We start from the raw sequence: 24286 nt of genomic DNA on the forward strand, positions 1-24286 counted from the left end.
ACGCTCGGAGCCCCGCGCCGTCCAAACGTGTCTCGCTGGCGCGCCTCCAGAAAACCCGAAGACACCCGCCCGCGGAAGCGCCCAAATCGCGCGAGAACTCGCCCGGAAGTTGCCTGCGCCTTCTTTGATGCCACCGCAGACACAGAGGAAGTTCCGGAAGGCCGCAGCGCGCAGACGCGACACGCCAGACTCGCGCCACCGCGCCTTAAGTGCGCAGGCGCGCTGTCCGCTCTCTTTTCCGCTCTTCCTTCTGCCAGTCTCTAGACGTCAGCGGCTGTTGGGTCCTATGTCGCGCCGGGCCCTCCGGAGGCTGAGGGGGGAACAGCGCGGCCAGGAGCCCCTCGGGCCCGGCGCCCTGCAGTTTGTCCTCCACGATGACGATGATGTGGAAGAAGAAGGCCCAAAGCGGGGACCCGGTGGCCGGCACCCCCGGGGCCCAGGGAAGGAGGGCGTCCAAGTCAACAACCGGTTCGAGTTGGTGAGGCGTCGGGCTGCCCAGGGTGGGTGGGGGCCCGGGGTGGGGGCCCGGGGTGGGGGCGGCATGCGAGGAGGGTGCGTGACGTCACGGGGCGGGGCGACTGGGGTCTGGGCTGCAGTGGGGGGCGGGGCGAAAGGAGTGGGCGGTGGCCTGAGGCCGGGGGCGTGGCTACGTTGGCTTTGGGCTGCGGTGAGGGGCGGGGCAAGTGGGGTCCTGGCTGCAGCTGGGTGGGCGGGGCCTGCCGTCTGTGGGCGGGGCCGCAGCTCAGTGGGCGAGGCTTCGCTCCCAGGGTCTGGGGTCGCCAACCCTGATTTCAGGGTTAAGTGTCTCCCTCGCGGTGCCGTCGCAGGGCCTTCGCAAACGATCTCGGTTGCTCCTCACAACCCAGGACTCGGTGCCTCGCTCTTGCCCATCGCTGCGTCCCCGTAGCAGGTGTCTGGCACAGAGAAATAACGCCACCCCCCCACCCGCCCCTACTCCCCCGTCTCCGTAGCGCTGGCCTCAGTCTGTAATTTTGCACGTGCTCGTTCTCGCTCCCTTGACCGCCCCGAGCGGCAGGTAGCGTGTCTGCTTTGCGCACCGTGTGTCCCCAGCACCGTGCGCGCGGCGCACACTAGGGCGCGACCGCGGTTGCCGAGTGATTGGAGGAGTACCAGTAGGTGTGAAGATCGTGGAGAACACCAGCTGCCGTCTGTAAGGTCTGTTAGTCTGGCAACCGCTCCCAACTTCACAGGAAGTTGGCAGGTTAGGGGCCCATCCTAAGACTGGGGCGTGTGGGCTGCCAGTCTGGTAGTTTGGTTTAGAGATTGTCCACGTTCCTCCAAGGTAAGAGGCAGCCTCACCCTGCAGTTTCTGCTGGAAGCGGGACCAAGTCCGTCTTCAAATTCTCCAGACTATCCCGCCACCTCTTCAGAGCCTCCCCGCTCCCTTGTTTCTTGCCATTTCTTTGTTTTTAATTTTTTATTATGGAAAATTTTAAACACATGCAAAAATAGAGCAGTACAAGTAACCTTCACGGGCCCCCACCCAGCTTCCACGGCTCTCCACACACGGGCGGTTTTTCCCCAGTGCTCCCATCACATCATTTATCCCTAGGTTTTCTAGTCTTTTTTTTTTTTTTTTTTTTCCCGGTACGCAGGCCTCTCACTGTTGTGGCCTCTCCCGTTGCGGAGCACAGGCTCCGGACGCGCAGGCTCAGCTGCCATGGCTCACGGGCCCAGCCGCACCGCAGCATGTGGGATCTTCCCGGACCGGGGCACGAACCCGCGTCCCCCACATCGGCAGGCTGACTCTCAACCACTGCGCCACCAGGGAAGCCCTCCAGACATTTTTTGACTTCTCTCAAAACCCTCAAGGCTTCTTTCCATCCCACTTGTTAACAGGCTGAAATGGGTTTGTGCCGAAGTTGGCTGTTTTCCCTGACCGTGTGTCAAATGTACTTTCTCCTTATTCTGACATCCTCCAGGTTTAGTCTTCTTTTTTTCTCAGTCTTAAACAATGGTAACTCATTTGGAAAACGTTCACACGTTCCAGGCCCTGCTGCGATGTCATGTGTCTTATGGTCTGGGAAGGTCATGTTGTCCCCATTGTACAAATGAGGTAGTAAGTGACACCCACAGTGAAATCCAGGTTCTGGGCTCTTTTTTTTTTTTTTTAATAAATTTATTTACGTATTTATTTTTGGCTGCATTGGGTCTTTGTAGCTGTGTGTGGGCTTTCTCTAGTTGCAGTGAGCCGGGGCTACTCTTCATTGCAGTGCATGGGCTTCTCATCGTGGTGGTTTCTCTCATTGTGGAGCATGGGCTCTAGGCACGTGGGCTTCAGTAGTTGTGGCACACAGGCTCAGTAGTTGTGGCTCAGGGGCTCTAGAGCACAGGCTCAGTAATTGTGGCGCACGGGCTTAGTTGCTCTGCGGCACGTGGGATCTTCCCAGACCAGAGCTCAAACCCGTGTCCCCTGCATTGGCAGGCGGGTTCTGAACCACTGCACCACTGAGGAAGTCCCTAAAATTGTACTCTTAACCGTGCCCAGGTGTTTGTCTCTGAAGCAAAGTTAGCATTCCTTCTGAAGAAGAAAGGAGGATAGATGGACAGTGGGCCAGGGTGTGGGGATAGATGAAAAAAAAAAAAAAAAAAGCTCCTGTGTGTGAATAGAAAAGGGCTTTTCTGGACTCCCTGTGTATCGGTCAGGTCAGAGGGACCCAGCAGCTGCCCCTGCCGGGTGCTGTGCCGTGCGCATGCTCTTCTGCTCTCCGGCAGGACCCTGGTGTTGCACAGACCTCCATCGTAGTCTGTGCATTCAAACGCCACCTTTACATCATCTCCTTTAGGTGTCTCACAGACGCCTCAGGCTCAGTGTGTCCAGACTTTAACTGCCCTCTCTGCCTCCTCCAGCCTTCCCTGTCTGTTGAGGGCAGCTCCACTCTTCCTCTTGCCAAGGCCAGCAGCCTGGAATATACCCCTGACCTTTTTCTCTCACACACCACATGCAAACCCTGGTGAAGTCCTGGGCGGCTGCAGGTGTAGCACCTGCGGTGTGGCCGTGGCCTCTGCCTGGATACTTCTGACCCGGTCCCGCTCGTCCTCTTGGCCTCTGCAGCCTGTCTGGGTGCAGCAGCCACAAGGATCCTGTTAGGCCCACATCTGCTCTCAGCCCTCCTTTCTCACAGCCCCCCCAGGGCCCGGATCGCCCGCCTCATGTCTCCCTGATCTTGTCCGCTCTGCTCCAGCCACAGGCCTGGAACGCAGGTCTCCCCGCTGTCCCCTCTACCCGGAACACCCCGTATTCCTGTGTTGCTTCCCCCGCTCAGGCTTCGCTCAGATGTCACCTTCTGAGCCTTGCTTACCCTCCCCACTGATTTAAAGTTACAGCCCCTCCCCCCCGTTCTTCTGATCTTTCTCCTTTTCCCCTGGAAGTTATCACAGAACAAACCCTACAAGTTACCGACGTGTTCTTTTGATCTCGTGCTGCTTGGCTCCCACTGCCAGAGAGTGTCCGCTGTGTGAGAACAGAGACTTAGTTGTTCCCTCGCGTATCCCCACCCCCGGAACAGTGTCTGTTCTCGTAGGTGTGCGGAGAGGTCACGGCATGAGTCAGTGTTTCCTCTGAGGACAGAGTGTGAGCGTCTGCACACGGGCTTTGCATCCCGGCTCCGCCTCTTCTTACCTGTGAGAACTTGGACAGGTTTCCTAGCATACACATCGGCTCCCCTGTTTCCTGGGGATGATGTTACTTACCTCATGGGGTTGTCACGAAGAGTCAGTGAACTAACGTGTACAGCCCTTAGCCCATGCCAGGCGTACGGTACTCAGCAAATGTTGATACTACATCGTGTTGACAGCCAAGAACTTCAATAGAAACGTGTGACCCTAAGTGGATGAGAGGCGTTTCTAGGGGCTGGTACACCTCTCTCCCCCTGGGGAGTGGGAAGACACCCTTCTGTGACTTAATGGCTGGGACTGTCCTCTTTGCTGGCTCTTGGGTGAGTTTCCTTGGCCTTAGATTAGAAATCATCTTTCCTACCTCATTCAGACGGGTTTTTGAAAATCGGTTTTATTGAAATGTAATTTATACGTAATAAATGCGCCTGTTTTAAGGGTATAGTTTGAGTTTCGCAGCATAACGTACTGTGCAACTGTGTTGTAAAATAGAATTTATTAGTGTCTTGGGGTCAGGGACCACTTTGACAATCTGATAGAAAACCACATAAGCTTTTAAAAACTATCAGGATTTATTCTATATCATTGAAAAGTTTTAGCGAGGAAGATTATTCTTTTCTGAAGAATCACATGTTTATGTCTCTCTGTTTTCATGTACAATATAGTGGCCAGTCTCTGAAATAAATCTAGATTGGAAGAAATCTAAATTGTGTAATTAAATAAAAGCAAACTTGTTCCAAAGTAAAAGCGTCATTGATGAGGTTGCTCTTGTTTGACTGGAATAAGAACTGGACGTTGTTTGTTGACCGTCGACTCGCGGACATGGGTCACCTTCATGTTTGTAGCCCAGTTCTGCTGGCAGCAGGAGCCAGACCCTGGATTCACGTTCACAAACGCATTTGGTAACAGGTGGTATTGGAACCCCTGTAGATTTTTTCACTGCTCGAGGGCACATTTGGTCGTGGATTACAATAATTTTCTAAGATTCTTCAGGTTAGCTTCACGTCACATCACTTCTTTTGTCCTCAAGTCTGTGAGAAAACCTTTAGCAGAGGTGGCCTCACCCATGCCAGTTTCTACCTACTGAAAGATGGTAGAAAGATGAGGCTTTGTCATCCCCGACTGCATGCCAGAGAAGAACTTCCTCAGTAATGTAAAGTTTTAATGTTTTCCCTCTTTTAATAGTAAAAATAACTTTTTTTTTCCAGTAGCCTTAGGGGCCCGAAAACGAAAGATGTTTTTTGTTTTGTTTTGTCTTTTCGGCCACACCGTGTGACTTGTGGGATCTTAGTTCCCCGACCGGGGATCAAACCCGGGCCCAGCAGTGAAAGTGCCGCGTCATAACCACTGGACCGCCAGGGAAGTCCCCGAAAGGCTTATTTTTACAGAGCCAAAAACAGTCTCTCAGTAAACCAAGCAGTGGATGAATGGAAACAAAAGTAAGATTTCAGCTTCTAGCCGTGGCAGAATAACTGGTACTCGAGCCGCCTTCTTGCCCTGAATAACTATCAAACTAGCAAAATGCATGAGTGAACTGTTTGCAGACATTAGACCACAAGCACTGCAGGTCCGAGGTCCCCTGGCCCCCTGTGCCGGCTTTCTGACTGGAGACACTCTCCAGAGATGAGCACAGGGAGGCTGGCCCAGCAGATCGTGGAGCTCCTGCTGAGCCAGGGAGCAGGTCAGATGTGGGGTCTGTAGAAGTGGCTGGAGTTAAGGGGGAGGGGTGCTGGAGAGAAGGAGTTCCGGAAACCTGCTCGGAGTCTTGGGCTCGATACTAAGGTGTACTGGCCCAAAATGATAAATAAATAAATTTATTTTAAAAAATTATAAAAAAATCGTAATACAATACCCCTGTGCACCCACCAGTATGGCCAAAATGAGAGCAGCTCGAGGCTGCTGGGGCAGCAGCCTTGGCGGGATGAAATTGTCCGACCGTTGGAAACAGGCCTGGCAATTCAGCACAAACCTGACGCCTCACACCCCAGCAGCCACTTGTGAACACTTACCCAGAAGACTTCACAAATCTTCACAGCAGCTTAATCCACAGTAACCCCAAAACGGAAACAAAAGACTCCCAGTGGATAAACTTTATGTGGTATAACCCATGCAAAGGAATACTAGTCACCAGGGACCAGGAGCTAACGCCTAATACAAGAGCGGGACAAGCCTCAGAAGCTGTACACTCCAGAAGACACTGACCGTGCGGGCACGGCGTCCTGGGACAGGCAAAGTCACAGTGGTGAAAACCCTAGGGTTCGCCAGCATCGGCAGGAGGCTTAGCTGGGGGTGGAATGAGGCCTGTATTTCTGGCATAACAGGAGAGTTTTGTCTCTTGATAAGAGTATAGGTTACACAGCTCTGCCAAAACTTGCCCTGTACATTCATTTCAAGAGATGTAAATTGTACCACGGTTTTGTTTTGTTTTTTAAAGAAAAAGCTTCCTACCCCCCAACAGAGATCCAGCCCCTCCCCCGTCCTCACCGAAGTGTTCATGGTGCCTTGTCCTGGAGATTCCAGGGAGCACACAGGCAGCAGACAAGACCCTCTGGAAATAGGGACCCGTTTGGGACCTCAAAACTGATGACCATGGCAGCTCCTGGATTGCAAGTCAGATCGACGTCAGGACGCTGGACAGCGTGGGTAGCAGCGTGGGTGGCAGCGAATTGTGCTCCTTCCCAGAGCTCTTACCAAAGCTCCGCAGGGTCCTGCGTGCAAGTGTCAGAGTTTTGCTGTCCGTTGAAGTTGACCTTGGCATGGAGCTCCTTATAAACTGGAATTTCTGGAAACACCTCAAGCTTCCACAGGGGGCTCAAAAATGAGAATTTTTTTTTTTTTAAGGATGTGAGCATGACTTAATAAAAGTAAAGCAGTCCCGGGCTTCCCTGGGAGGCGTCACCAGTCCTGAATGCTGGACAAAGCATGGGGCTGTTCCTCCGGGACCCCTGCTATGGAGAAGAACCGTCCGCGGGGCCCTCACTGCAGCTCCTCCCTTCGCACCGAGGTCCACGGCGGGGCCTGGCCTCACGGTGCTGTCCCCACCGCGGTCTGCGTGGTGCTTTCGTTACAGAAAAAGATCTGTGAATTTGCTAGACAAGCAGGCGTCACACAGCCCTGAGCTTCATCCTTGCCGCGTGGGAACCTCCGCTGGTGAAGGTGCGAAACCAGGGAGCACAGACGCGCATGCGTCCCTTCCCTTGAGACTAACGTCAGAGCCCCGGGCCCCGCGGGGACAGGCAGTGGCCAGTCGCTGAGGACTTCGCCCCAGTTTTTGTTTGTTTGTTTGTTTTGCGGTACGCGGGCCTCTCACTGTTGTGGCCTCTACCGTTGCGGAGCACAGGCTCCGGACGCGCAGGCTCAGCGGCCATGGCTCACGGGCCCAGCCGCTCCGCGGCATGTGGGATCTTCCCGGACCGGGGCACAGACCCGTGTCCCCTGCATCGGCAGGCGGACTCGCAACCACTGCGCCACTAAGGAAGCCCCCCAGTTTTGTTTGGAAATCATCTTAGGGTTCTGGGGTTTAGAGTGGATTTTATTTTTATTTTTTTAGCTTTATATTTTTCAGATGTTCTGAATCTTTTATGTAGTTTTTAAAATTTATTTTTGGACCTCGGTGAACCAGGTTGCATCCCTCTGATCTGGCTCGTGAAGCGTGGTGTTGGTACTGCGTGTCGCCTCCTTTGTTTGCTGATTCATTTACTAGCAGAAGGGCCAGAACTTGTCCCGTGACTTGTCCCTGCCACGTCTCCTCCAGAGCGAGGGTGTGAGTCTCCTGGGACCTTCCTTTCTGCATCGTGTTCCTGAGGCCTGCGTGTGCACACGAGCGTGGTTCATCCCTGTTCACCACTGTCTAAGGCTCCCCTGACGGATGCGTTACCATTCTTGTTACTGAGTATCTCCTGGTCCTGTCTGCTGGTGTAGAACAGCTGGCCGGAGTCCAGGTGGGAGGAGGGAAGAGTGAGGCATTAGCTGAGCATGTGTGTTCACCCTGGGGTGGTGCTTGGTAGGGGGAGAAGTTGTCCCGTGTGGGATTCCTCATCATGTCACCCTGAGGACAGATCCCGTAGCCACACAGCGCCCCAGCATTCTCTGGGACCATGACTGAAGTGGCCCTGGCCCCGCGCTGCTGAGAGGGGAGCGTCGTGGCCACTGGGCTACTGGACATCTGTGGTCCTCCCTCTACAACCTCAGCGACCTGGGAGGTGCCCACCCACCTTCCCCCGCAACACGCGTGCATCTGAGAGCCACCTTTTCATTTGTGACTAGGACGCACCCGTAACGCCCTTGCTCCCCCATCTGTGTTTCCAGATAAACATCGAGGACCTCGAGGAGGCGCCCGGGGTGAACGGGGACAGGACCGACTGTCTGCTCATCGACGCCGCAGCATCAGGGAACAAGAGGAGGGCCCAGCGTGGACACTCAGAGTCCAAGAAGGATGGCGACGTGACGGACGCGGCGGTTCCCCCAGAGCAGGTGCAGCTCCCCCTACACACCCCGCTGGCAGTCTCTGAGGGCCATCTTGTGAATTGCCCGGCTGCCCCCAGACTTCCTTGGGAGCCCTTATCAGATTGGCTTGGAGTCCTCAAGGCTGGTGGCGGCTGGCGAGGGGCCACAGTCCGGGTCCCCTAGACACGTCTCCCTGGCACGAGGCCTGCCCCCTCTGTTTTGGGAGAGCGCCCTTCTGCCCAGGTCGGGTGTGTTCTTTGCGACTGTGTGTCTGCAGCTCGGGCCGGGTGGACCAGGGCCCTCGGTGGGTGCCCTTGAAGAGACACATAGTCCAGGTCAGGGTTGGGTGTGGTACCTGAGCAGCACGGTGAGGAAGGGGGTCCCTGTAGGAGGCTCTTCGTCCCTCACCCAGCAAGTGCTCACTGCGAGCCAGTCTGTGCCCCCCAGGGACCTCTGGTGCAGCTGGGCCCTCGACTGGTCTTGGGGTGCCGGGGGTCTTCCTCGAGGACCTTCACACTGATGGAAGGTGGTGGCCGGGGGAAGGCACGAGCGGTCTTGAGGTGGGGGGACTGCAGGTGTGGCGGCCTGCAGTGCGGAGCCCTGGGCTCCAGGCCGGCTGAGTGTGGCAGACAGTGGTTGACACGGTGACGGGTGAGAGCGGAGGGCAGGTGGGCGGAGGGTCCAGACCCCGTGAGTGGTCAGGGAGATCTCAGAAAGGTGGGGGCCAGCCAGCGTCAGGGAGACCAGTGGGAGGTGTCAGTTGCTGGAGAGAAGTGGATGTGTTCATAGGACATTCAGAAGGTGGACAGCCGGGCGGTGGGCCTGCTGCTCTGTCTTCCTGCAGCTGGCTGTCCCCCTGCAGCTGGCTGCTCTAGTTCTCGGATTTAAGATGTCATTGTGTCTTTCCATTGACCGAAATGAGCTTCTTTTGTCAGTCTAATACAAGTGGCAAACTCCGCAAGAAGAAAAGGAAACAGAAAAATAAGAAAAACGCTGCAGGAGAAAGCTCGGTATGTGTGGCTGGTGGATTTGCTCTCTGTGTTCTTTCCGGAATGTTTCTTGAGGTGGTGTTGAAAACATTTCGTTTTTTCTTGATATTTTATTTGACTAGTTCAGAGGTCAGGGGAAATTACCAAATTTGTTCCCTTTGATCCTTGAGGGTTAGAGCCCATCTCCGTGCTTTCCATTTTCTAGCAAACGTCCGAAATGATGCTCTTCCGTTGGCAGAGTCCCTTCCTGGTCTGTGATTCTGACTGTTCCTCTTACGAAGCATCTCTTCTTTTTTCTAAATGTACGTGCAGTACAGGGTGTTCAGATTGTATTGTCTTTCAGGAAGGAAACACAATATAATACTTGTTCTTTGTAAGAGTAAATCTTGCTATTGATGGTTACTTATAAAAGTCAGCAAGTCAGTGTGGTAGTGAACATGTCATTTGGGGACTTGCAGGAGAATGGGCTGGAGGACATCGACCGCATCCTGGAGAGGATTGAGGATGCCAGCGGCTCCAGCCGCCCAGGCCCGCCCCCACTGAGTGCCAAGAAGCATGTCCTGTACGTGGAGCACAGGTGTGGCTTCGCCGAGTGAGGAGCGCTCGTCTTCGGGGACAGAGGGGAGGGGACGGGGCAGCCCTGACCTTCCAGGACCTTTCTCTAGCTCTGCGTGTCTGGGAGCGTTCTTTCTTGAGCTGCATTAAAGCTGCCATTCGGGGGTGAATTTTCCACCCCCTGTTCCTGTAGGTGCTTAATGAAGCCCTGTCCCTGCCGCAGACTGTTGCCAGCATTCAAAATCAGCCACCTTCCTTCCTAAGGCAGTGAAGACCCCTCGATCTCGTGCCCGGGCTCACGCTGCTCTGACTCGGCCTGGCGAGTGGTGGCCGGTCTCGGCCACGGGCCTTGTGGTTGCAGAGAAATCAGGCCTGCTGGAGAGCCGCTCTCCATGCTGGGTCCTTATGTGACTTCCTGACATTCTCAGGATCGTTAACACACTCAATTTCATTTTTCTCTGTAAAATTTTCAATTCTCTAGACACTTGAATCCAGACACGGAACTGAAAAGGTATTTTGGTGCCCGAGCCGTCCTGGGGGAGCAGAGGTAAGACCAACACTGCTGTGTTCTCAGCTGAGGGAAGGGAGGGGAGGGTGTTCACAGCCACAGTGAGAAAGGAAGCCCGTGGGACCTGAAGGGGAGTCGAGGAGAAGTCGCGTGGCCTTGTCTGTGGGTGTCGGGCTCCATCACGCACCGCCTGCTCTCCCCCGCGAGTCCTAGTTTTACAAAGATTCTGAAGTTTGCGCTTCTGGCCTTGAAATCTTAGCCAGATTCATTTTTGCTTTTCGGTCGAGAGCAATACCGATGTGAGGTTTGGGTTTTGCGATAAGTTTGACCTTCGTGAACGTGAGTTCTGGTGGCTGGTGCCGTGCAGTCAGCGCCGCGGGGGCGTCCGGAGCATGGGGATCCCAGACCTCCCGTGGGAAGGGGGCTCTTCTGCCTGGGCTGCTCCCTCGCAGGGCCCAGCCCCGACTGCGGGAGCTTTCCCTCGGCAGAGGCTTATAAATGCTGCTTATAAAAAAGAGCTGCTTATTCAAGCAGTTCCGAGCCGTCACCCTTGCCTCCCACAGATAACCCTTCAAGGCTGTTTGCTGCGCGTCCTGGGCCCCGTGCACATGTCTTGTTTCCTGGGGCCGTAGGTTTCTTCTATCTCTCACACGCCTGGTTTGCAGGCTGGGTCCTGAGCACCATTTACCCTGCACTACTGCGCCAGCAGCATGGGGGGAGCAGGCTCCCAGGGCACAGGTGTCGGGGTGCACTTGGCTGCAGTGCCTGCTAGCACTTGGCGTGAGGGTGCCCGGGAGGGGTGTCATCCGTTGCCCCCCGAGAGTTGAACCCCTACGCCCCCCGTCTGCGTGCTGCTTCCTCCTCGGATCCATGGCAGGTGTAGGAGGCTTTCAAGTCTGTCATAATGTGAAGACGAAGAATAGTCTCTATGTGTTTGTGTTTTTGGTCTTTTTTGAATTGGGGTGTAGTTGTTCTACACTGTTGTATAGTCTCCACGTTTTTGGTCTTTTTTGAATTGGGGTGTAGTTGTTTTACACTGTTGTATAGTCTCCATGTTTTTGACTTCTGTTGTTTTGTTTTGTTTTGGCCGTGCCGCGTGGCATGAGGGATCTTGGTTCCCCAGCCAGGGGTTGAACCCGTGCCCCCTGCAGTGGAAGTGCAGCGTCTTAACCGCTGGGTCGCCAGGGAAGCCCCTGACTTCTATTTGTTTGATTTTGAGTGAGGTTGAGGAATTTTTTCATGTCATTTGCTCACACTTTCCTTGTATTATTCATTGCATTTGCTGTACAATTTGCTTTTATTTTTGGTGTAAAGTTACTCAGGACAGAAGGGTCTCTGACTTTGTCTTCTTTTTTGGAATATTAATGAAAAACATTTTAACTCAAAATGTTCCCCTTTTTTACCTGTATTGCCCTGGGCTGGACCTTCCACCCCAACCCGCCCTCGCTTCCTTTGCGTCTGCCTGGTCTGTCTATACATGTTCGCCTGGTCTTATTTCTGTGCACATTACACTTATTACTAGTGGTTTGTTCATCGTAACGGCACTTACTGTTTTTCACAGTGTTACTGTAGTCGTTATTTATCACGTTTCCTTCCTTAAACAATGAAGTCCTGTGCATGGGCTACCTTGAGAAGCCGTGGTCCCCCTCATCCCCTCGGGACCTCCAGGTGCCGTGTGTGCTGCTCTCTGCCGGGTCCTCCCATCTGGACCTCCTCTGCCGCTGGTGTCTACTCCCCCGTTGGTGCCCCACCTCCCAGTGGCAGCCTCATGGACGGCTCACTGCAGGGCTGGACCATCCCTGGGATTCCATAGACAGGACAGTTCTGAGCATCCAGTTAATTCTCCTTTTTTTCACAATTACCAATTACCCAGAATCATCCCACATTTTAGTTTCCTTCAGATTTTGACCATGGTTTTCTTGAAGAGTTGTTTTTTCTCCTGCAGTTTTTTACTTTTATTTCATCCCATTCCTAACACAATCCAGATTTTTACTCAATTTTTTTCTTAATGAAATAGTTCATATTATCAGAAAAGGTATACAGAGTAATATACATGGGTCCACTTGGCCACTACTCAGCTCAAGAAATAAAGCATCGGTGATAGAGCAGAAAGCCCTCGGTGTGACCACGGCTGTGGGGAGGGGCTCGCACCTGCAGCAGAGACCCCCGGATGAGAGAGCCACGGCACCGAGCCCGGGGGAGGGAGCTGGGCCGGCCCCGCTGCCCGCTCGTGCCCCTGTGTCTGGCTGGCTTTCTTCCAGAAGCGTGTGGGTGTTTGCTGCTGATGCCCCATCTCCATTGCTTGTTGGGGTGGGGCCTCCCGAGAGGGCAGATGAGAAGGGCCCTCTGCCCCGCGCAGCCGCGTTGTCCATGGGAAGGCAGCTCATTTGTGTCCGCGGGTCACTGCCGGCTCGCTCTCACCTCTTTGTCTTCACATTAGGTTCTCACCTTCTGTTTCTTTTCTCCCTTTCCTAACGTTTTGCTGGACTACGGGTTTCCTGTTTTTCTTCCCTCTTCCGTGGTGGTTTGGTTGCTCGGATCGCAGTCTGCCGTCTCGTCCGGCAGGGTGACGGCCGTTGTCAAGGCGGTTTGCGTTCTGTCCTTGTCCTGCCCTTGCCCGCAGGGGTCCGGCAGCACGGAGGTAAAGCCGTACCCTGTCTGTTTCTCCTCAGGCCGCGGCAGAGACAGCGCGTGTACCCCAAGTGTACGTGGCTGACCACCCCTAAGAGCGCCTGGCCCCGGTACACCAAACCAGGTGAGGGCGCGGGGCTGCAGGGCCACGCCTCTGCGTGTGCAGAGCCAGCGTGCGTGTGTGCGGCCGAGGGCCCTGTGTGGGGCTGGGGGGAGCCCCCTGTCTGGGCACAGACCCCCACCCGCCGTGTGTTTTCTTGACCATGTGCAATCAGCGTTTCTCCACCTTCTTCCTTTGTGCTGTGGATCCTACGCCATAGGAAGCAATCGAGTTCATTTTTAAACGGTGATATTTTATATTTTGTTGCAAACTGGAGAGTAATTTAATAATAATTTAAAGAAAATTAACATTCATTTAATAATTTAAATTAGTGATTTAAAGAAAAACAGCAGCAGTGCAGAAAGGTTTGGGTGCAGGGTCGTGCCCTGCCGGGGGGGCTTGGCTGTGTGGCATCAAGGATCATGGGGCCCCGGGGCCTGGGATGCCCTGCGAGACCCCCTGTGCTCAGCGAGGACACGGGAAGCCATGGCCCTAGTGGGCATCTCACCCCCCTTTTCCTTCACTCCCATGTTCCCAGCAGTGGCCCCTGAGCACAGGCAGAGAGAGGGGCTCATTGCCACGGGGTCCTGTAGGGCTGCCCTCGATGGGGCCTTTAGGAGGGTGTCGCCAGGGGCGTCCGGGACCCTGACCGGTCTCCTGAAGGTGACGAAGGGAGATGAAGTTGTCAGGCTCCCGAGAAGACCCTGGACCCCGTCCACCCAGAGTCAGCGCGAGAAGCAGAGAGAGGACGTCGTGGCTTAGCAGTCCCTGTCGCCTCGAGGCCTGGCGGTGGCCCCTGCGCCCTGTCCCACTCCCGCCTGCGTCATGGCTCTAAGCAGACTGTCTGGGGCTGACCGGATGGGGTGGGGGAGGCGGGCTGTGCGAGTCCCCTCCCTGTTGTCCTGGGATGTCGCTGGTGTGGCCCAAGCCACGGGCGGTCCGCCCTGCGCATCCTGACGCAGGCACCCCCCCACCCCAGGTCTGTCGATGCGGCTGCTCGAGTCTAGGAAAGGCCGCTCAGCCTTCGCCTTTGAGCACAGCGAGGAGTACCAGCAGACGCAGCACAGGTTCCTGGCCGCTGTGGAGTCCATGGAGCCCAACAACATGGTGGTGCGCGGGCACCCTGTGGGGTCGTGGAGGCGCGGCGCGAGCCGAGCTGCCGGAGGTGGGCCCGGGGCCTTCCTGGGCCTCGTCCCATCAGCTTCCTCCTGCCTCACAGGTCCTGCTGCAGACCAGCCCCTATCACGTGGACTCGCTGCTGCAACTCAGTGACGCCTGCCGCTTCCAGGAGGACCAGGAGATGGCGCGGGACCTCGTGGGTAAGGCCCAGCGGGCGGCCCCACCTCAGCTGTTGGGGATGTGGTGGGTTTGCCAGGATGTTCTTTAAGTAACAGCTTTATTGAGATAAAATTCATCTACCGTGAAATTCGCCCCTTTAGAGCCTACGGTTCCTTGGTTTTTAGTATATGCAGACTTGTACAGCCTCATCTGTGTTGATTCTGGGTCACTTCCACCATGTGCGAAAGAAACCCGCCTCCCCTAGCCCCTGGCAACTGCCGGTCCGCCCTCTGTCTCTGGACTTTCCTGTAAATGGAATCATGACACACGTCTCCATCTGGCTTCTGTCATTTACCGTGATGTCCTCAGTGTTCACCTGTGTGAGCCGTGTGTCAGGACGTCATTCCTTTTGTGATGATGTATGGTCCACGTTTCGTGGCCTGTTTCCACCCTCGGCTCCTGAGAATCAGCCCCTGGGGGTGCATGGGCTTCAGGAGAGGCGTGTGGTTCCTGCGGCCGGAGCGGGCGTGGCCAGGTCACACCTCTGGTTGACGTGATCCCCGTGGGCACGTCCTGGCCCGTCACTTTCCAACTCCTAGTCTCGTGGCCACCTCCCTTCTGGAGCTTTCCTCAGGAGCCACAGAGGACGGATTTGCAGCCACCGCGCAGAGGCTGACAGCCGCCCCGTGTCTGTCGCCTGCAGAGCGCGCGCTGTACAGCATGGAGTGTGCCTTCCACCCCTTGTTCAGCCTCACCAGCGGGACCTGCCGGCTGGACTACCGCAGGCCCGAGAACAGGTGAGCCGGCCACCCAGGCGTTCATAGGCGCACACCATCTTCCCTCGCGAGTGTGTCGTAGGCGTCACAGGTGACGTGGGTGCTAGGGTGGGCGCGGGGGGGGCAGGTGCCACGGGACTGTCCACGAGGGGTCCCGCTGGGGTCCCAGGGCTTCGCGCCATGTTTAAAGCTTAAATGCAGGAGGGCTGGACCTGAGGGTGGACGGATCAGGCTGGCCTGGGGTTTAAACTTGTCCACGATAGGAGGGAGCCTCGCCAGCCACCTCACCGCCATGGGACCTGTAGTCGTGTTTCCTTGCGTGTTTGGACTCAGTCCGCAGCCCACGCGTTTGGGATCCTCGGGAACGCCTTGCGGGCAGCAGCGTGAATGCAGCCCCACCGTGTTCCTGTCACGCACGCCCGTGGGACCCTCTTCCTGCAGACTCTCTTGCCCCGAAGCCCCCCCCCCAGCTCTCAGCAGCGCAGGCCTGAGCGGATACCGCGGCCTCGCTGCTGACCTCAGCCTCTAGCCTCTCACCCACCGCCTGCTCCTCAGGGCCCTACGGGCGTGGGCACGCTCTCCGCTCCGGGCGCCCCACCCACCCCACCGTGGTCTCCGGCCGTCCTGGGTCATGTCCCTTGTAGGATGTGTTCTTCGGCTTGGGGGCTGTCGTGGGCCCCAGGGCACAGTGACCCCCACTGCACAGATTGTCTGCAGGGTGTGTGGGGTCAGAATTTTCTCTCTTGCTTCTAGTTGTGTGAGCTTTGTCTCTCCAATGAAATTCTTAGTTCTTTGCGATGCTATAAAATACTAACGTTCCCAGGCATTAACAGGGCAGGGAGCTGTTGATCGAAACGGCAGTCCACCAGGATAAATCTAGATGGTAGATACAGCAGCAGATTCTAACTCTCTTCCCTTAAAGGATAGTTTTTTTAAAAATGCCCGAGAAGATGCAGATCTCCACTAACAAATAGGCTTGGTTTTTTGTCCGTGCACACACGTGTGACCGCAGACAACAAGCAGAGTCACCTTCTCTGCAGACAGGACCCTGGCGAACGCTCACGCCGATTAGGCCCCACGGGAAATGCCGGCGAAGCCCGCGGGCAGAGGGTGGACGCAGTGCCGGACGAGGCGCCAGGCGACGTGCTCTGCTGCCTGCCGTGCTCTCATTCACGAGGAACTGTCTTGGGTCTAGGAGCTTCTACCTGGCCCTCTACAAGCAGATGAGCTTCCTGGAGAAGCGGGGCTGCCCACGCACGGCGCTGGAGTACTGCAAGCTCATCCTCAGGTAGGGCTGCCGCTCGCCCCCCTCCCTCCCGGGGCCGCGGCCCGTGGGCGTCCGCGCTGGCCCACTGTGGGTTTTGTCTCCCTCTGCTCGCCGCGCTGCCTCCGGAAGCCTCGAGCCAGACGAGGACCCCCTGTGCATGCTGCTGCTGCTCGACCACCTGGCCTTAAGGGCACGGAGCTACGAGTACCTGACCCGCCTCTTCCAGGAGTGGGAGGTGGGTGTGAGCGCACACCAGGCCGGGCAGGGACGCCAGGGGAGGGGCCGGGGCTCCAGGCGGGGCTGGGACGCCAGGGGAGGGGCCGGGGCTCCAGCTGGAGCCGGGATGCCAGGGGCGGGGCCGGGGCTCCAGGCGGGGCTGGGACGCCAGGGGAGGGTCCTGGGCAGACCCCAGGGGGCCTGCCTCGCTGCCTGCTTGCACGTGAGCGCAAGCATGCAGAGGGAGCCCTGAGGTGGGGGAGGCCACCGCGGCTCGACCCCTGGACGCATTGGTGCACGTGAGGTCTGAGACGGGCCGGAGGCAGGCCATCGGCTGTCTCGTTAATAGCCTGCATTTCGCATCCTGGTGGTGCTGTTTTAGATACGCTGGGTTATAGATGATGTAGTAACGTACATTTCACCGGTTTTCTTCTTAATCTGGCTGCTGTAAGATGTAGGCTGGCGCTGTGCTCCCGTTGGGTGGCACCGTCTGGGGGACACGTCTAGCCGGGAGGGGGGGCGGGGCAAGGAGGTGACAGCCTTTTATTTATTCTGTGGTTGAATTTCTTCACAGCACGTGTTGGTGTGTAGTTGAAAGACAGCTACGTAAATTATTTTGAATTCTGGATCATGTGGCCTGGTTGGGCGAGGATTCCCCAGTGAGGGGTCTAGTTCACACAGGTTCCTGGAGTTCACAGAAATGCAGCTGCTGGGCGCCGCCCACGGTGGGGCTGCAGCAGGACGTCTGGGGGGTGGGGGTGGGGGTGGGGCGGAGGTTACAGAAGTCTCCAGAGACCGTGCTGTCACGTGACAGAGCTGTCACGTGACAGAGAGCATCGTGTCGTGTGCATCTGTGACTGACATAGGCGTGGGGAGGGAGGCGAGAGCAGACGTGGAGGTGGGCCGGCCCCACCCCGCAGAGGACCCCGGCCCCTGCCTGACGCTGAGCCCTTGGAAGGTGGGCGTCCACCCTTCCCGCCCACCTGGCCTGGGTCTGACCGCACACCCCCAGGTCCTTTTATTTGCCTTCTCTTCACGGAGAAGGGGGACAGCTCACCCAGGGGCATCCAGGCGCCCGTGAGCTCTGCCTTTTTCGTCTGCACCACCTTGAAACGCCCAAACCCCTTGTAGGCTCATCGGAACCTGTCCCAGCTCCCAAATTTTGCCTTCTCTGTGCCGCTGGCGTATTTCCTGCTGAGTCAGCAGGCAGACCTCCCCGACCAGGAGCTGAGCTCTGCGAGGGAGAAGGCCTCTCTCTTGATCCAGCAGGCGCTTATCATGTTCCCTGGAGGTGGGTGTGTCCCCGCAGCCCCCCGCGGCACGGATAGGTCCCAGTGCTTGTCCCAAGCTCTCGGGAAGATGCATTTTCCAGCGGGGCCTTCAGGCACCGGGGCTGCAGTTTGAAAGCTAACTTTGCTGTCAGAGCACCTGGAGGTTTTAGGGTGTCCTTAGATATTAACAGTACAAGCAAAACTTACCACCTGAAGTAGACGCATTTTCTCCGGCGGTGGGCTGGGTGTGAGAGAAAACAGGGCCAGGAGGGGCCAAGTCAGCAAAGTGGGTGTCTGTCCTCGTCCTCAAGTCCCAGTTCTCACTGGGGTGAGGAGCTCAGAGTTAGGTTTGTCCTGGGTCCTCTCGGGTGACCTGCTGGTTAACGTGGGCCCCTAAAGTTGTGGGTGTGTGGACGGGAAGAGGGCCCACGGCCCCTCTGCTGGGCAACATTCTCAAAGGGTCTGTGACCTGAGAGAGGAGCCCACTGCCCTCTCAGGCCCTGGTGGGGCTGGGGTCAGGACCGCATGCAGCTCCGCAGGGGCTGGGCCGTGCAGCTTGGGCCCTCGGGCTCCATCCCTGGCGGTGAGCCTCCCTGTGGGCGGCCGGGGTGACGCCTGGTCGCTCAGGCTCCCGGCAGACAGCGTCCTCAGCTGGCCCCTCCCTCTCATCTCAGCTGGGCTCCATCCACACAGGGGCTGCCTGGCCGGCTCTGAGCCATGCTGGCCCTTCCCGACGAGGCCCCTGACGGGGTGTTAAGGCCCTGCATGGGGGGCTGTGGCCGCCAGCAGGGCCTGCTCGCCAACCCAGAGTCTACCTCCATCATCCAGAAAGCTCCCTGTCAGGCCCATGGCTTTTAGTGGAGCCCGTCGCTGGGAGAGCGTTGGGGCAGGGGTTCTCTATGATGAGAGCATCCGGTGCACCTGCTCAGGGCTCCTGCGTGAGTCCCCTCGGGTGCAGGTGGGGCCGCAGGGCAGCGGGACGGACAGCCCTCCGTGGCGGCGGGGGCCCCTGGGGCGGTGGGAGAGCGGCCTCCCCTGCCCCTCAGCCCTGGCCTTGCGGGCGTGACGGTCCTGCTTCCCCCGCAGTGCTCATGCCTCTGCTCGAGTACTGCAGCGTGCGCCCCGACGCCACCGTGGCCGCGCACCGCTTCTTCGGACCTGACGCCGAGATAAGGTACAGACTGCTGGGCGCCCTGGGCAGGGTGCGGGCCTGGGTGGCGGGACTGTCCTCCCTGCAGGGGCTCTGGGGCCCTGGCCACGTGGGCATCAGCCTGGCCTGTTGGACACAGCGGGGGCACTGGGGCTGTAACATCCTTGCAGCCGTGAGTGTGGTTCAGACGCCTGTATTGGCCCCTGCTGCCTTTTAAAATTTCTCGTAAAACGTGAAGAAAAACGTGGGACTTGGGAGCCAGCCACCTCAAGCCCGGTCAGGAAACTGGGGCGGGCTCTCCGGTGTCTGTGCGCACGGGTGTTTGCGTTCTCCTTGTATTTAGATTTTGATCGAGGAACTTGTTCTTAGTAAGGACGCTGCACAGAAGCAAATGCCTGTGTGCCCTGCCTCGGGGTCCCTTTCCCTTGTCGGCAGCCCCCTCTGGGCAGCCTCTTGCCCCTCCAGGTTGCCAGCACGCCCTGGATGCCCACAGGCACCGGCGGGCGCGTGGAGCCTGGGCCCGTGGGGGTCTCACAGGCCCCACTGCCCACAGCCAGCCCCCCGCCCTGAGCCAGCTGGTAAGCCTGTACCTCGGGAGGTCCCACTTCCTCTGGAAGGAGCCGGCCACCATGAGCTGGCTGGAGGAGAACGTGCACGAGGTTCTGCAGGCGGTGGACACCGGGGACCCTGCCGTGGAGGCGTGTGAGAACAGGTAAACCTGGGGCCGGGGTGTGGGCACTGCTCTCAGGACCAGGCCCATCTTGCGGGCGGCGCAGGGCCACGGCCGCCTCCACCACTGCCCCTCGTCTCCCTGGGCCCTAGGCGCAAGGTGCTGTACCAGCGCGCACCCAGAAACATCCACCGCCACGTGGTCCTGTCGGAGATCAAGGAAGCCATTGCCGCCCTACCTCCGGTAAGGGAGCGGGCCGGACTCGGGCTCCTTCCTGCCGGCAGCTCTGCCCCCGGGTTGGGGTCACGGGCAAAGGCCCCTCCCCTCACAGACACTTGCGTTCTGAGAGGCAGAGCTGAGCCTGCAGCTTTCCGTGACCTTATGGGGCTCAGAGCGGTGACCTGGTGGCTCGGAGCCCCGAGGCCAGTAGCCGGCAGCCTGGGAGTGAGGCCCTGACATTTTGCAGGCCCTGACATCTCACACAGCACGTGTGAGCGGAGGTCCTGTGGTTCCCCCACCCGCGCCGGTCCCTGGGCTCATCCCAGTCCCTTGAGCGGGCCGGATGAGCGTCCTGCTGGAAGAAGGGCCCTTCTGCCCCCTCGCCCAGGCTTTCAGTACGGGGAACACAGCCTCGCAAACAAGGGCCGTTCCGTCAGACCGTTCCCACTCCCAGCGGAAAGGCCTGGTGCAGAGTGGAATCGGCTGAAAGTCGCCCCTCTGCTCTCTGCCTTTCTGAAGGATGTGAGCACGCAGTCTGTGCTGGGCTATGACCCTTTGCCTCCCTTGGACACCATCTACTCCTACGTCAGACCGGAGAGGTACTTCCTGCCCTGCTCCTTTGCCCACACGGCTCCGAGGTCAGTGCTGGGGCTCGGGGGGGTCTTGCTACCTCAGAGTCCAGCCCTCAGAGAATATGGTGATCTGGGGTCACGGATCAGCTGTTGCAGGCCATGTGTTTTCACTTATTTGTCCATCTAAGGCCATTTCTCTGTCAGGTTCTGGAGCAAGTGGTGGAGATAGGGTAGGAAGCAGTTGTAGAATCCAGGAACAAATGTAAAATCAGAACTGCAGTAAGGACCTGCGAGGAAACAGCGGGTGAGCCTGACACGTGAAAGGCGGCTGGTGTCCAGCAGGAGCCTCAGCCGGTGCGGAGGCCCCGCCAGGGACGAGTGTCTGGCAGTCAGGCCGGGATGCAGAAGGCCCCGAGGCCCAGCCAGGAGAGCAGGGGCAGGCACCGCGGTGCCGAGTCTGCAGCTGCCTTCAGAATTGGCTCATACAAATGCTGCCTTCCCCCTTTCCTTCCGGCCTTTAAAGCTTTACGTTAAGTAATTGCTTTACCTCACGTAGAGCCTGTGGTCACAGAGTCACCGACCTGGGAGAGTCACAGACAGACTTTCTCGTTTCCAGGCTTCAGGCGGACGTACTTTGTAGAATGAAGTCCTTTTTGTTCTCTGCTGAATTATAAAAGTTAAGAGTGCGCATTCACAGGGAAATATAGTCCCCAGTTAAACTCTCAACAGGTTAAGGTGAAAATTGATGGTGAGTGTCTGTGGCTTCAACACCAAGCTGATGTGCTGGGCGTGGTCACACTGAGGATGGCTGGGTGCTGTGCTGGCTCCAGGCGCCCGGAAAGTCCAGGAGGGCCCCCCCCCCCCGACACATGCCCTAGAATCTTCTCTCCACTCCTCAACTCTGAGCGAAGGACACTTTGAAAGAGCTTTTCTCAAGAGCGAGTGGGGCTTGGCTGCAGCGGCCCCACTGTCCACTCTCCACTCCACTCCACTGGCCACGTTCCGAAGGCCAGCCCCATGCTGGACCCCCTGCACCGCGGGCCTGAGCCATCCCCCTGCCGCCCCCCGCCCCCTCTCTCCCCAGCCGCCGCGGGGGCTGCCCTCATGGCCCCGCCAGGGCCTTTCTGACCGTCCTGACTCCCCTTCCAGGCTCAGCCCCGTCAGCCACGGAAACACCATCGCCCTCTTCTTCCGCTCCTTGTTGCCGAACTACACCGTGGAGGTACGTGGAGCCCAGCACGTGGGGGCCGCCAGCCTGAGACCGGATGTCGGGTCCCGGGGCGGGGGGCTGGGCGGGGGCTCGTCCCGGCAGGCGCGGCTCAGACGAGTCTCTTTGCCGCAGGGGGAGCGGCCAGAGGACGGCGGGGCCGGGGGTCCACACCTTGACCAGGGCTTGAACAGGCTGATGCTGGCCTTGCGGGACATGATGGCCAACTTCCACTTCCACGACCTGGAGGTGCCACACGAGGACCACCTCGAGGGCGACGAGTGGGACTGAGGCACGGGCGGGGCCCCAGCGCTGTGCAGTTATGTTCCTGATTGTGTGCTGGTCAGATCGGCCAGGTCCCCGACCTAGAAGTGCTGCTGTGTTGTCCACTTGCCTCTGCTGTTCTATAAACGTGAACGGGTTGCGCTCTGCCCGGCGTGAGCTCTTCCTTCCCGGCGCTGCGGTTGGCGCCCCCAGATCCTCACACCCCCCCAAGGCTCCCCCAGGGCGTGCCCCGCGGCCACTCACGGCAGAGCCCCAACCCTGGGCAGGACCTCCCCGCCGCTGCGCTGCCGGCCCGGGTCATCGCAGAGCCAGAATCCATGCTCGCTTCAGTGAGCGCCGTCGGAGGGGAGGCCGAGAGGTGTGTTTTGGAAGGAACGCTCGTCTTGGCAGCTCTGGGGGGTGTACGTGGCAGAGACTGGGGGGCACTTGATCCAGGGGTGAACGGACCGCAGGCTGGGGAGGGTGAAGGGGTGGGACCTGGTGCTCTTGAGTGACAGCTCAGAACCACACGGGCTGCCTGTGACTAAGGATCCTGTTTGGTTCTGGAACGACCCAGGCCACCAAGGTTGTGAGCCCCACGTGCTACCCTGTACACTGGGCACCCTCCCAGCCCTGACCTCCACCCACAGAGGCGGCCCGTGTGCTCCAGGGTGCGGTTGGGGCCCCAGGCCGGTCAGTGTGGCAGGAAGTGTGACCCAGCCATCTCCAGCATGCACCCAAGTCCTGGTCCGTCGGCCCATCTTCCAGGAAGTCTGTGGCATCCTGGTCGTGACGTGGGGTCACCTACTGCAGAGGCCTGTGAGGTCATCCTTCCAGCTGTTCCCGAGTCGGGGGCGCCTCTGTGCCTTGCACACCCGTGGCAAGGACAGGGCCCTGCAGACGTGGTTACCCCTCCCACCATCCACAGCCAGCTCGGAGACCGAGCCTGCCCTAGAACCACATGGTCCCCACCAGGGTGGCCTGTGATGAACTTCAGCAAGTAAGACAGTCTGCTGGGGGTCTTCTGGGAAGGGGATTGATCTTTGAAAATGACAGGCAAGCAAGGAGAGCTTGGCGCCCTACCTCTTCCAACCTTAAATACATTTAGGTGAGGGTGTGATGTGTGGCGCTACGGCAGCCATCTTGCAACCAGGAATCCAACTTTAAAATGAAGAGCCAGTGTCCTGGGGATAGTGAAGCAGAGGCTGGGCCCAGGAGGTGATGAAACTGCTCACCCCCCAGGCCTGGTGCCCACCCAGTGCTCTGTCGTGCTGCTCCGTCTAATGGGGGTGAGAAGACAGCCAAGGCCCTCACATCTAGGCACCTGCTGTAAAGGCTCAGCTGACCACTCAGGCCTTGTGCTGCTCGTGCATTGCTGATGGATTGTGCTCTTTCCCATCAAGTCACACCCCGCCTCAGGTCTTCAGCATGGGCACCAAAGGGTGGGCGCAAAAGCCCCTCCTTTCCCTGCGTTAAAGGAAACGAGACAACCCTGGAACCCAGACCCTGTGACCCAGCTCTGGGCCAGGTCTTCCTGAGATCTCCCCGTGGTGAGGGGAGGGGGCAGGGGCGCTGGCTGCACTCCCCGCGGCTGCTGTCAGGGGACCCCCATGAAGTCAGGCCTCCCCGGCGTGGCCATGGCTAGACAGGGGCACCCCTCAGCTCTGCAGGCAGAAGCTCCTCAGGCTGCCGCTCCCACGAGCTCCCTCACGTGGTGAGCCTTCGTGTGCTGCGGGCCTGACCCTGTTCTGGTGCTGGGGACCCAGCACTGAGACAGTTCCTGCTCTCACAGCCTCATGAGTGGTCGGCACGTGGTCTCATGTGCTATGTCCTTTGAGGGGGTGGCCGTCCCCCCCCCCCCACCTGTCTCTGGCCAGTCCTCACTTGCTTTCTTCCAGGGGCACTGGAGGTCGAGCGGGTAGGACTGGCCGCAGGGTTAGCTGTGGTTTCACGTGGCCGTTTCCCAGGACTGTGACCAATCGCAGCTCAGCTGTACCTGCTGTCCCCCTCCCTCAGGGTGAGAACCAGACAGGGAGTCTCGAGGCCTCCCCAGGAAGAGGGCTGTGGTCTCATGGCAAAGGCCGCCCAGTTCTCCTGGCCTTTGAAGTCTCAGGCTGGGGCGCTGGGTCTGGGGAGGCCCGGCAATCTCAAAGGCCTCATTTATGGAGCCGTGATGACATGTAAGCTAGAGGCAGGCCACTGCTCGCCCGGCGGCCAGGGAGTCCTGGGACTCACGTGGCAGAGACACCAGGGTTCAGGGCAGCGATGCCAGCACTGCCCCCACCGTGGCTCTGCCTCGTGGTCCTGCCCTGGGACCCTTTGCTCCCTTTGGGGTTCTCCACCAGGAGGTGGGGCGCCCTGGTTCCTGTGGAGCCCAGGCGAGGCCCTTCCTTCCACCCTCCTCTACGTGGCGGGTGGGGGACTCGTGCACGGCCAGAAACAGGCAAACGGGTCCACCAGGGTGTAAAACGGTTTGGCGGAATCTACCAAAGCTGAAGGTGTGCCTCTGACCATGCAGTCCCACCCGTGTG

At 58.2% G+C, this 24286-nt stretch overlaps 1 protein-coding gene across 1 annotated transcript; it reads left to right on the top strand.

Annotated features, from left to right (window-relative positions):
* Positions 1-157: 157 nt before the first annotated feature.
* On the top strand, positions 158-21923 carry TCF25 (transcription factor 25). The gene is made up of 18 exons (XM_065899575.1): positions 158-478; positions 7945-8109; positions 9018-9092; positions 9530-9648; positions 10108-10173; positions 12807-12889; positions 13845-13975; positions 14085-14184; positions 14847-14940; positions 16115-16207; positions 16316-16421; positions 17534-17693; positions 18760-18847; positions 19377-19535; positions 19646-19736; positions 20232-20311; positions 21434-21506; positions 21627-21923. Exons 1-18 carry the CDS (start codon positions 287-289, stop codon positions 21780-21782), a joined length of 2031 nt encoding a protein of 676 aa, XP_065755647.1. The 5' UTR covers positions 158-286; the 3' UTR covers positions 21783-21923.
* Positions 21924-24286: the final 2363 nt, after the last annotated feature.

This window comes from Phocoena phocoena, chromosome 20 (assembly GCF_963924675.1).
Source record: "Phocoena phocoena chromosome 20, mPhoPho1.1, whole genome shotgun sequence".
NCBI lineage: Eukaryota > Metazoa > Chordata > Mammalia > Artiodactyla > Phocoenidae > Phocoena > Phocoena phocoena.

Coding starts and splice junctions, on each gene's coding strand:
- TCF25 (XM_065899575.1), top strand. CDS start 287: ATGTCGCGCCGGGCCCTCCGGAGGCTGAGGGGGGAACAGCGCGGCCAG. Junction 9,649..10,107: donor GTCCTGTACGTGGAGCACAG/GTGTGGCTTCGC, acceptor TCAATTCTCTAG/ACACTTGAATCCAGACACGG. Junction 19,536..19,645: donor GTGGAGGCGTGTGAGAACAG/GTAAACCTGGGG, acceptor CCTGGGCCCTAG/GCGCAAGGTGCTGTACCAGC.